Here is an 11,052-nt window from a genome sequence, read left to right on the forward strand (position 1 = left end):
GGTGGAGCAGAGACCGGGACGACTCAGAAGAGTGGGGTGATTGAAAATGGGGTGACTGGCCAAGTAGGGAGTGAGTGAGAGTCACAGCTGGGGAGAAAAAAATGATTAAAACAGTGTTATGTTGTTTGAGCTGTGCATCCTGTCTATGGCTTAACAAACACACAACTTCTGCATAAGGACTCACAAAAACCCCAGTTAACACCTGCCATTAGGATGGGTGGATGGAATGATAGACGGAGATGGGTGGATGGAATGATAGACGGAGATGGGTGGATGGAATGATAGACAGAGATGGGTGGATGGAATGATAGACGGAGATGGGTGGATGGAATGATAGACGGAGATAAATAAACAAACATCATGTCATCAGTTCATAACCACCAGTACACATGAAAGTTGTGTTGTGTCTGCATGTTATTATAGATGTGTTGTGTCTGCATGTTATTATAGATGTGTTGTGTCTGCATGTTATTATAGATGTGTTGTGTCTGCATGTTATTATAGATGTGTTGTGTCTGCAGGTTATTATAGATGTGTTGTGTCTGCAGGTTATTATAGATGTGTTGTGTCTGCAGGTTATTATAGATGTGTTGTGTCTGCAGGTTATTATAGATGTGTTGTGTCTGCAGGTTATTATAGATGTGTTGTGTCTGCATGTTATTATAGATGTGTTGTGTCTGCAGGTTATTATAGATGTGTTGTGTCTGCAGGTTATTATAGATGTGTTGTGTCTGCAGGTTATTATAGATGTGTTGTGTCTGCATGTTATTATAGATGTGTTGTGTCTGCATGTTATTATAGATGTGTTGTGTCTGCAGGTTATTATATATGTGTTGTGTCTGCATGTTATTATAGATGTGTTGTGTCTGCATGTTATTATAGATGTGTTGTGTCTGCAGGTTATATATGTGTTGTGTCTGCAGGTTATTATAGATGTGTTGTGTGCATGTTATTATAGATGTGTTGTGTCTGCAGGTTATTATAGATGTGTTGTGTCTGCATGTTATTATATATGTGTTGTGTCTGCAGGTTATTATAGATGTGTTGTGTCTGCAGGTTATTATAGATGTGTTGTGTCTGCAGGTTATTATATATGTGTTGTGTCTGCATGTTATTATAGATGTGTTGTGTCTGCAGGTTATTATAGATGTGTTGTGTCTGCAGGTTATTATATATGTGTTGTGTCTGCATGTTATTATAGATGTGTTGTGTCTGCAGGTTATTATAGATGTGTTGTGTCTGCAGGTTATTATAGATGTGTTGTGTCTGCATGTTATTATAGTTGTGTTGTGTCTGCAGGTTATTATAGATGTGTTGTGTCTACATGTTATTATAGATGTGTTGTGTCTGCATGTTATTATAGATGTGTTGTGTCTGCATGTTATTATAGATGTGTTGTGTCTGCAGGTTATTATAGATGTGTTGTGTCTGCATGTTATTATAGATGTGTTGTGTCTGCATGTTATTATAGATGTGTTGTGTCTGCAGGTTATTATAGATGTGTTGTGTCTGCATGTTATATATGTGTTGTGTCTGCAGGTTATTATATATGTGTTGTGTCTGCAGGTTATTATAGATGTGTTGTGTCTGCAGGTTATTATAGATGTGTTGTGTCTGCAGGTTATATATGTGTTGTGTCTGCATGTTATTATAGATGTGTTGTGTCTGCAGGTTATTATAGATGTGTTGTGTCTGCAGGTTATTATAGTTGTGTTGTGTCTGCAGGTTATATATGTGTTGTGTCTGCAGGTTATTATAGATGTGTTGTGTCTGCAGGTTATTATAGATGTGTTGTGTCTGCAGGTTATTATAGATGTGTTGTGTCTGCAGGTTATTATAGATGTGTTGTGTCTGCAGGTTATTATAGATGTGTTGTGTCTGCAGGTTATTATAGATGTGTTGTGTCTGCATGTTATTATAGATGTGTTGTGTCTGCATGTTATTATAGATGTGTTGTGTCTGCAGGTTATTATAGATGTGTTGTGTCTGCAGGTTATTAAAGTTGTGTTGTGTCTGCAGGTTATCAAGGAATATGCAGCCGTGGACGTGCGAGTCTTCATAGCTGGCTGCAGCAGTAAGTCTCTCTCTCTCTCTGTCTCTCTCTTTCTCTTGCTGTCTCTCTCATGGAATCATTGACACACAACACAAAGCCGTAGGACACGTTGAGAATGGGAGAGCGCATCAGAAGAGCGATCCTCTTCCAGTAGATAAGACAATAAGGAATCAGATGTAGAATGTGTAGCATCCCAGAAGGTTAAATTCCCGGTATATGACATCTTGTACATAATCCACCACAGGTTTGATCTTTCTGTTTGTGCTTTGGTCTACCAGGAACTCTATTGACTGAGCTGCGCACCTTACAGTTCTTCACAGGGGTCATGACCCCCGACATGCTGTTCCCCACCGTGCACGACGCCGTGCTGTACAGTCAGCATCACACCGCCCCGCCCCCCAACCACTGCAGCCACTGAGGGCTCCCAATACTGACGACGTCAGCAAAGGACAGCACACGGCAGCTGAATGCTATGACCTGCAGAGTCTTTAAAGTTTACATGTTCACGGAGGGTGCTTTGTCAGTGGAAGGTTGTGTGTCACAAAGGGTTCTGATAGGTTTGACGGGCTCGTCATGTGGATTTCTTCAACAAGCAAAATAATCAAACCCACACAAGACACGAGACGGTTCACGGTGGACACAGTTTCTTGCTGAAAGGGAAAGTGGCTTTAGTTTGGTTTTCTGGTCTACATTCCTACAAGCTGATAGCTGTGTGTACCTTGGCAGTGAACAAGCAAACTACCTTAACTTATTGTCTACTGTCTTGAGTCTCTCCCAACCTTTCTGGGTCTGAAAGAGGGAGAAATAAGTTTACCTTCCTGTTTCATTGAGCCCTGTTGAAAAAAGAAGCCAGTAAGTGGAACGGGACAGAAGGAGGCGCGTTGCTCCTGCTGACATCAGATGTGTTGGCGTCAAATGAAAAGTTACTGAAACGTTTTCTCCTGCTGCAGGTTTAAAACAAAGGGTTTCGTTGCAAAACGCTTTTTCAATCCGAGTCAATTCTGCAACATGCAATTCCCCAATTAGGATTTGAAATCCACAGAACCCGGTCTGGCCTTAGTGTCGTTTCCCAAGAGATGTCCGCGACAACAGAGTACCACAATCCAAAATGTGCTTTGAGGCCAGGATTTTTTTTCCCTCATTCCCAAATTCTGGGTGATTAAATGTTGGAAAGAAGCTCCTCCACTGCTGAACACATTCAGATTACATGGTTCCATGACTGTTCGGCTTTCGTTGGCGGCCTTTTTGCAGTGTGGCGTCTGAATTATTTCAGCGGTGTCAGTGCTGTGTATGTGTAATTTTCACTGTAATGTTTTGTCCCTTTCATTGCAACACTGTTCACCAGCTCAGTGTACAACAACCACCACTGCTGTTTTTTTCTATTGCAAATGTAAGAACAACGTATAAATACTCTGTTATTACATTTTAATAGACCTGTTTCAAAACAAAGGTGCAATTTTTGAGACTCACTGAACACAAACATCTGGAATCTTTATTTCCAAGTGATCAGGGAGGTTGACAAAAGGAGCACGCTGTGTTTAAACTCAACGTTCCCGATGCTGACAACACAAGTGAAAGCGGTACGTGTGGATGCGGAGCAGATCCGTGACTCAGTTGTAGGTCATGTATCTGGGGGTGGCGCTGAACTTGGCGTACGACTTGATGACCTTGTTAACGGCTTCCAGGAAGTCCTTCTCTGTGGCAATCTTCCTGCGTGCGCGGATGGCGAACATGCCGGCCTCCGTGCACACGCTGCGGATCTCGGCCCCTGAAACGAGACACGAAGTCTTGGCTGGCGTCTTTTGACAAAGCAGTGTGACATGAAAACACTAATGAACTAAACGAAGGCGAGAGGAAAAGACAACGGCTTTTGAAGGTCAGCTTGTGTATTTGCTATTAAACAAACAACCCTCAAGCCTCTAACTTATTAAACCTAGTACTGTGCTGCGCCCTAGTGGCCAGCCGTCAGTAGTGCAGCACATGAATCAATCATCTATACTACATATGACGCTCATAAGCAGAGCAACGTACAACAGCATCAGTTCAAGCATCAATTGATATATTTAAGTATTTCCACAACCAACATTGTAAACATTAATGTAGCAAAAAGCCCAAAAGTAAGGCGGCGAAGGGGAGCAATCTTCTGTAAACGACAGAATTCTAAAGGCCAGGGTAAAAAAAAAAAAAAGGCTAAGGACAGGAAGCCGCACATAAGAGGAAGTGATTTTAGGAAGCGAGAATGGGAGACAAGTTTCAGTCCATGTCGGGAGATAGGCATGACCCCACAACCCTGCCAGTCCCAGTCTTACCAGTACTGTTGGGGCAGAGCCGAGCCAGCAGCTCGAAGCGGATGTCTCTCTCCACGCTCATGGAGCGGGCATGGATCTTGAAGATGTGTGTGCGACCCTAAAATGCAAAAGCAAAGCACATCCCTGAGTCCTGCTCGGTGTACGAGGCCGGCTTTACATCTGAACTGACAAGCAAAGAAACTACTGACCAGAACGCAGCTCAAGTCAACACACTTGTAGGTTGCTGGTTTGCTTACACGACTTTCTGATCATAATGTGCTGCTGGTTATTCAGCTTACATTCACACTTTCCAACGCTGACTATTTGTATGAACCAGGCCCCTTCTGGGAGTGACACCCACCTCCAGGTCTGGCAGGCTGAATTCGATCTTCCTGTCCAGACGACCGGGCCTCATGAGGGCCGGGTCCAGGGTGTCGGGCCGGTTAGTGGCCATCAAAACCTTGATGTTCCCCCGCGGGTCGAAGCCATCCAGCTGGTTGATGAGCTCAAGCATGGTTCTCTGGACTTCATTATCCCCACCAGCCCCGTCATCGAACCGGGCACCTGGCAAAATTCAGACAATGGAATCACAAGTTTGATTTCATATCAAAAAAAGGTCAAAGACTAGCGGTCAAGGACTTTGCCTTCACACAGTGCTACACTTTAATATAACACCAATCAGCCAAAACATTAAAACCACCTGCTTGGGTGTCTGGGTGGTGTGGCGGTCTATTCCATTGCCTACCAACATGCGGCTCACCAGTTCAAATCCCCGTGTTACCTCCGGCTTGGTCGGGCGTTCCTACAGACACAATTGGCCGTGTCTACAGGTGGGAAGCTGGATATGGGTATGTGTCCTGGTCGCAGTGTGATCCTCCCACACGCTACGTCCCCCTGGTGAAACTCCTCACTGTCAGGTGAAAAGAAGCGGCTGGTGACTCCACATGTATGGGAGGAGGCATGTGGTAGTCTGCAGCCCTCCCCGGATCAGCAGAGGGGGTGGAGCAGAGACCAGGACGGCTCGGAAGAGTGGGGTAATTGGCCAAGTACAAATGAGGAGAGACAGAGAAAAAAAAAAGGGGGGGTCCAAAAAAAAAAAAAAGCACACCTGCTTAATATGTAGGTCCCCCTCGTGCCACCAAAACAGCTCTAACCTATCAAGGCATGGACTCTGCAAGGCCTCTGAAGGTGTCCTCTGGTATCTGGCACAAAGACATTAGCAGCAGATTCTTTAAGTCCTGTAAGTTGCAAGGTGGGGTCTCTGTGGACCATACTTGTTTTTCCAGGAAATCCCACAGATGCTCGATCAGATTGAGATCTGGGGGCAATTCAAGACAATACCTTGACTTCTTTGTCATGTTACTCAAACCATTCCTGAAGCATGTGCACAGTGTAGCATTATCCTGCTGAAAGAGGCCACTGCCATTGTGCTGATGGCACCATCTCTTCTCCAGGTAAATGACACACATGCACCCGGCTGTCCACATGATGTAAAAGATAACATGATTCGTCAGACCAGGATTCATAGACCAGGCCACATTCTTACACTGCTCCATGGTCCAGTTCTGACGCTCACGTGCACATTGTAGGTGCTTTCAGCAGTGGACAGCGGTCATCATAGGCACTCTGCAGCTATGCAGCCCCATACACAGCAAGCTGTGATGCACTGTGTCCTGACACCTGTCTGTCATAGCCAGCATGAACTTTTTCAGCAGTGTGAGCTACAGTAGCTCTTCTGTGGTACCGGACCAGACGGGCTAGCCTTCACTCCCTACATTCATGAGTGAGCCTTGGGTGCCCATGACCCTGTCGTCGGTTCAGCGGTTGTCCTTCCTTGGACCACTTTTGGTAGGTACTGACCACTGCATACTGGGAACACCCCACAAGACCTGCCGTTGTGGAGATGCTCTGACCCAGTCGTCTAGCCAGCACAATTTGGCCCTTGTCAACGTCTTTCAGATCCTTATGCTTGCCCATTTTTCCTGCTTCCAACACACCAACTTCAAGAACTAACTGTTCACCTACTGCCTAATATACCCCACCCCTTGACAGGTGCCATGGTAACGAGATAACGTTATTCACTTACCTGTCAGTGGTTTTAATGTTTTGGGTGACTGGTGTAGTTATGCTCTTATTCCACGTACACAATTAAAGCTTGCTCTATTTTTTTCCTTTTCATGTGACAGACATTGCATTTTTAAGTCTAAATTATGTATAGCTAGAATAGACAATTGATGTCTGTACTGCATTCATTATAGAGTATATGACTGATAGGGATGGGTACCGAAACCTGGTATTAAACAGGCACCAGTGCTAGATTATTAAAGACCCTAGTATTGATAAGCTCCGACGTTAGCGGTTCTGCTATCGGTACTGCAGAAACTAAGAAAATAAATGTCGTCTTAATTAGGGTACATAAACTTTATACGTCACTGGAGTCGATGCTGACGATGCTTGTTGCCACAAGGTCAACAAGTCTTGCATGTAAGGGCAGAAACACAAGCAAGCTTTAGAAACATCTGGTGAAAGTGCATCAAGTACAGGCGGAGAACTACGGGTTTCCACTGCCTAGCTCATGGTTCATCATCCACCTCAGGTGTGTTATGTATGCTGGAGCCTATGCAGAGTTAACTACATTATACACACATGGTTCATGATTAAAAGTAACGCTCTGTCCAGACATGAGAAAATAAAGCCATGTTAATTCTGTTCATTTGTTGTTTTCTCTCTTAAAAACATCATAAAGAACTGGTAAGAGTACCGGTAAAGCACCGGCTCGATAAACAGTATCAGAAGAATAGTATTACTGTTAAAATCTTAATGATACCCATCCCTAAGACTGATAAACAGAACCAAGTGCTACCTCCAATGGCATCAATTTCATCAAAGAAGATGAGGCAGGCCTTCTTGGTCCTGGCCATTTCGAAGAGCTCACGGACCATTCGGGCTCCCTAGAGAAAAGAACAAGAAAAGGATTTTCACATGCAAGTTTCTGTCAAGACACTAATTTTCCTTCGAAATGTGAAGATGTGGCTCGTTTGGGTAAACCCGGTTAACTAAGTATGCTCTTTGGGGGGGCTTCTCACACAGCTCCACACAAAATCCATAATGGAAGCTGCACAGTACAGCCACAGTCGTCCCATGTTGGCCACTAAACAGCTGGGGGTAATGGACCTTGCTTAAGGGCTTCCTGAGCTTTTTTCTCTTTCCCCAAGTGGTCCAATTTGTATGTGACTTGTGACCCCCAATCAGACTCACCTCTCCCACATACTTCTGGACCAGCTCTGACCCGATGACCCTGATGAAGCAGGCATCGGTACGGTTGGCCACTGCGCGGGCACAAAGGGTCTTCCCGGTGCCAGGGGGCCCGAAGAGGAGCACACCTTTTGGGGGTTCGATACCCAGATTCACAAACCTCTCAGGCTAGGAAACGAAGAGAAACAGTTATTACCATACAGACAAATCCAACTGCTGTGACACCAGTTCACATCTCTTTAGATCTTATGTTGATTCCTCTCCAGTCATTCTCTTATTCCTGCTCGATGTCCTCTCCCTCTCTCTTTTCACACATATCAGGATTTCCATTTGGGAGGGCGACAGGATGCAGTAATGTTAAGTCAAAAATCAGGTTCAGTCTGTTTCTACACACTCACATGGAGTAGGGGGGTCTCAACCACCTCCCTAAGCTTTTCAATCTGCTCCTTACATCCACCCACGTCACTGTAGGTCACATCGGGCTTCTCCTCCACCTAAACAACATGGAGAAAGGTCCAATGACAGTCGGCCATGATGTGTGGATCTGGGTTTTACCAGTACGGAGAACTAATAACACCACCAGTTTACACAATTCTACTTGTTAGATGCCTCTCATTACTGGGACAAAGCACTTTTAAACGTATCGTGTGTAAAACTAATGTGCACATTTACACCAACTCACTGACTTCTCCACATAAACCTCAAGGAACTTTCTTCAGTCTCACCTGCACAGAGTTAGGCATCTAAATCTTCGCCTTGTTTCAAAGTTTTATAAATTCTTGTTTTAACCGAAGTGAGATAGTGTAAATTTTAAAACCCCCGAAATGTTACGGGGTGCATTAAGTAAGTCTTGGGACAGATGACTATCATTCTTAAAGTTTATCCTGTGAGATGGACGTTTGATAGATGTCATGTGTGGTTCACCTGCATCATGGTGACGGTGGGATCAATTTTAGGAGGCAGAGGAATGTGGATCTGGTACTTGTTTCTGTCCACTCTGGGGGAATAAAAACACATCATTATGGACATAACACATTAGCAGCAGAGAATATGCTGGTTTTGTTGTAAAAACATCTGATTTTTATTTGGCAGAGAGATCAGACTTACCCGACTCTCATTCCCTCCTCAATGTCAGTGGGAGCCACCTGATCACTCAGGTCCACCACAAACTTGGCAAACTGCTTCACATTGATGATGTACTTTGGGTCCTCAGAGTCCGCATTGATGATCTTTGTGCATCTGTGAGCATGAACAACTCTTTCAAACACACAGAGGTACTGGATCTCCATGGAGTGGTCAAACTCATCACTTAAGGAACCACTCTTTCTTATCTAAAGTTTTAAACTAAATACATTAGCTTTCCAGTAAGATGATGAAGTTTTCTGCTGTACCAAGTTCTGGGCATATTAACAGAGAAACTATGAAGACATTAAAGCTGCAGTAGGAAACATGAACATTCCACCGCTCTCTCTACCGCCTCGTGTCATTCAGCTAAGCCCCTCCCACCAGACGAGCACAGGCATATAACCGGCTCTGTGCATAACTGTAGTCCACTGACTTCCAGTTTCTACTGCAGCAGTCATTTCATGTCAGACTTGGATGCTTTTGTGTGAGGGTCCCCCAGGAGGCTGTGCATCCAGACTGACAGGGAAAACGTTTTAATAGCTAGATCTTTTTTAGCTTATGTGCTGCATATTAAAAACTTTTTTTGTTTCATATTTCCCATTCAATCAACTTGGGCAAATTAATTCTGTCAAATGTGATGTGTACTGCAGTTTGTGCACTGCATGTTGTTTTCATTGTGTGTCTGCTATTTGGGGTGATGGTGTTACTTGAGTGTTTTTGTATTAGAATAGAGCTGTGTCAACTTGCAGCCCCAAAAGCCTTGACTGTGTGGTAAAGTCAGTAACGTTATGGCTGGCTGGATTGTTAACCTTACCTTGCCACCTGCAGCGGCTGTTCACTCTGAAGAGTCTGTTTGTCAGCAGCCAGATCCCATAACGCCGGAGGAGCCAAGCCTGTGTCTGATTCTTTGATGCCTAGAAGAGCCACAGAACATTAAGAAAAAAACGTTAACCACCTCATCATGCACAGTCATGACAGATGAAACTACGCTTTCTCATTGCTAATATGTGAACAACAGATCTCCATACCATCACCAATAATGTGAGAAATCAGTCAGATTGATGATTAGCTTCTGTGGACACAACCATACCAAACGAATACTGAAAACCCACCAGTCAGCTCATTGATCTTCTTAAGCAGCTGTTGGATGTCATCTTCCACTTGTTTGATCTGACGGGAGTATGTGCTTTGGCCCTGGCGACAAATAGACAAACTGAATTGACTACAGCAGGAAATAAGTGTCTACTTGGATGAGTGATGGAGCATTTCTCTCAATAAACCTTGTGTCCAGATGAACTGATTCAACTTTCTGTGATATCTAGGGAATGGGAGGAGGTCTGGCCCCCAGACATGCGGTACGCAGGCCCACCGGTGTGTGGATATTCCCTGATACCCACGAACCAGCCCCCAGCTATGGGTTAAACAGTGCCGCTGCCTAGTGGATACCTCGGGAGAGGACTAGGCTGCGGCAGTAAACCCCTACACAACATCAACGTCCACAGTGCTGTTGTTTTGTGTTTTTCTTGCCCTTTTGTATGTGTTTTAAGTGGGAGAGTCCTGCTGGCGTCGTGTGTGGCTGCCGCTTCTCCCTCTCGTAGCCCCCCTTCCCATCCACCCCTGTATGTCTGTGTTATGTTTACCTGTTGTCTTGTTTCACCCCGTTTATTGTGAAGCCACTTTGAGTGTTAGAAAAGCGCTATATAAGTTTGATTTATTATTATTATTATTATTATGATAATTACTTTGAACACGCAGGACGCTATAATCGCTTTCCTGACGTGGGTGATGCACTTACATAGGTTTTCAACAGCGCGATGTCCCCTTCATCCAAAGCTGCCATAAGGGAAAAGAAAGAAGAAGAAAAAAAGTTTGAACACTGAAGACCAGCCGCGTCCTTAAGCATCACAATGAGGTTTATACGTAAGGCAGCTCATATTAGCTGCATTACAATGAAGATTAACGTCATGAATAGCTGATTTGAAATCTTAATGATATTGAACAGCCAAAACTCTTGTTTATGTCGATCGGCATTTTTTTACGAAGAGAACTAGGGGCTGTCTGTGTAAAGCTAATAACCCAGTCACTGAGGCTGAACCCAGGCGCATTATTAGATTTAAACAAGTATCACCTCTGATGGGCCCATCTTCCTTCTCCTCTTCTTTGACTTTCCTCTGATCTCCTCCCAAATAATCCGGCATAATTGATCGATAACAGAAAATCTAAAACAACGAATACAGCACACAAAAAATAGCCTAAATCGGCACGATTACGCAGCAGGTTTGAACTTCCGCTGCTGCGCAATGCGAACCGGAACTACGCGCCGGAGTTTTA

At 44.3% G+C, this 11,052-nt stretch overlaps 2 protein-coding genes across 5 annotated transcripts in view; one reads left to right on the top strand and one right to left on the bottom strand.

Moving 5' to 3' along the window:
* Positions 1-3,317, top strand: part of slc26a5 (solute carrier family 26 member 5) — a 37,209-nt gene extending 33,892 nt beyond the window's left edge. For all 4 annotated transcript variants that reach the window (XM_056276614.1, XM_056276616.1, XM_056276615.1 and 1 more), the window contains 2 exons: positions 2,020-2,074; positions 2,332-3,317. In XM_056276614.1, the coding sequence (XP_056132589.1) occupies positions 2,020-2,074; positions 2,332-2,471 (195 nt within the window). In that variant the 3' untranslated portion in view covers positions 2,472-3,317. The remainder of the gene's footprint in view (positions 1-2,019; positions 2,075-2,331) is intronic.
* A 144-nt stretch (positions 3,318-3,461) lies between these two features.
* Positions 3,462-11,034, bottom strand: psmc2 (proteasome 26S subunit, ATPase 2). Its single transcript, XM_056276619.1, has 12 exons — positions 10,850-11,034; positions 10,517-10,554; positions 9,834-9,915; positions 9,536-9,635; positions 8,704-8,835; positions 8,521-8,593; positions 7,995-8,090; positions 7,600-7,764; positions 7,205-7,292; positions 4,703-4,905; positions 4,363-4,459; positions 3,462-3,821 (listed from the first exon to the last, which is right to left on the bottom strand). Exons 1-12 carry the CDS (start codon positions 10,917-10,919, stop codon positions 3,664-3,666), a joined length of 1,302 nt encoding a protein of 433 aa, XP_056132594.1. The 5' UTR covers positions 10,920-11,034; the 3' UTR covers positions 3,462-3,663.
* Positions 11,035-11,052: the final 18 nt, after the last annotated feature.

The sequence above is a fragment of the Lampris incognitus genome, chromosome 3 (genome assembly GCF_029633865.1).
Source record: "Lampris incognitus isolate fLamInc1 chromosome 3, fLamInc1.hap2, whole genome shotgun sequence".
Classification (NCBI taxonomy): domain Eukaryota; kingdom Metazoa; phylum Chordata; class Actinopteri; order Lampriformes; family Lampridae; genus Lampris; species Lampris incognitus.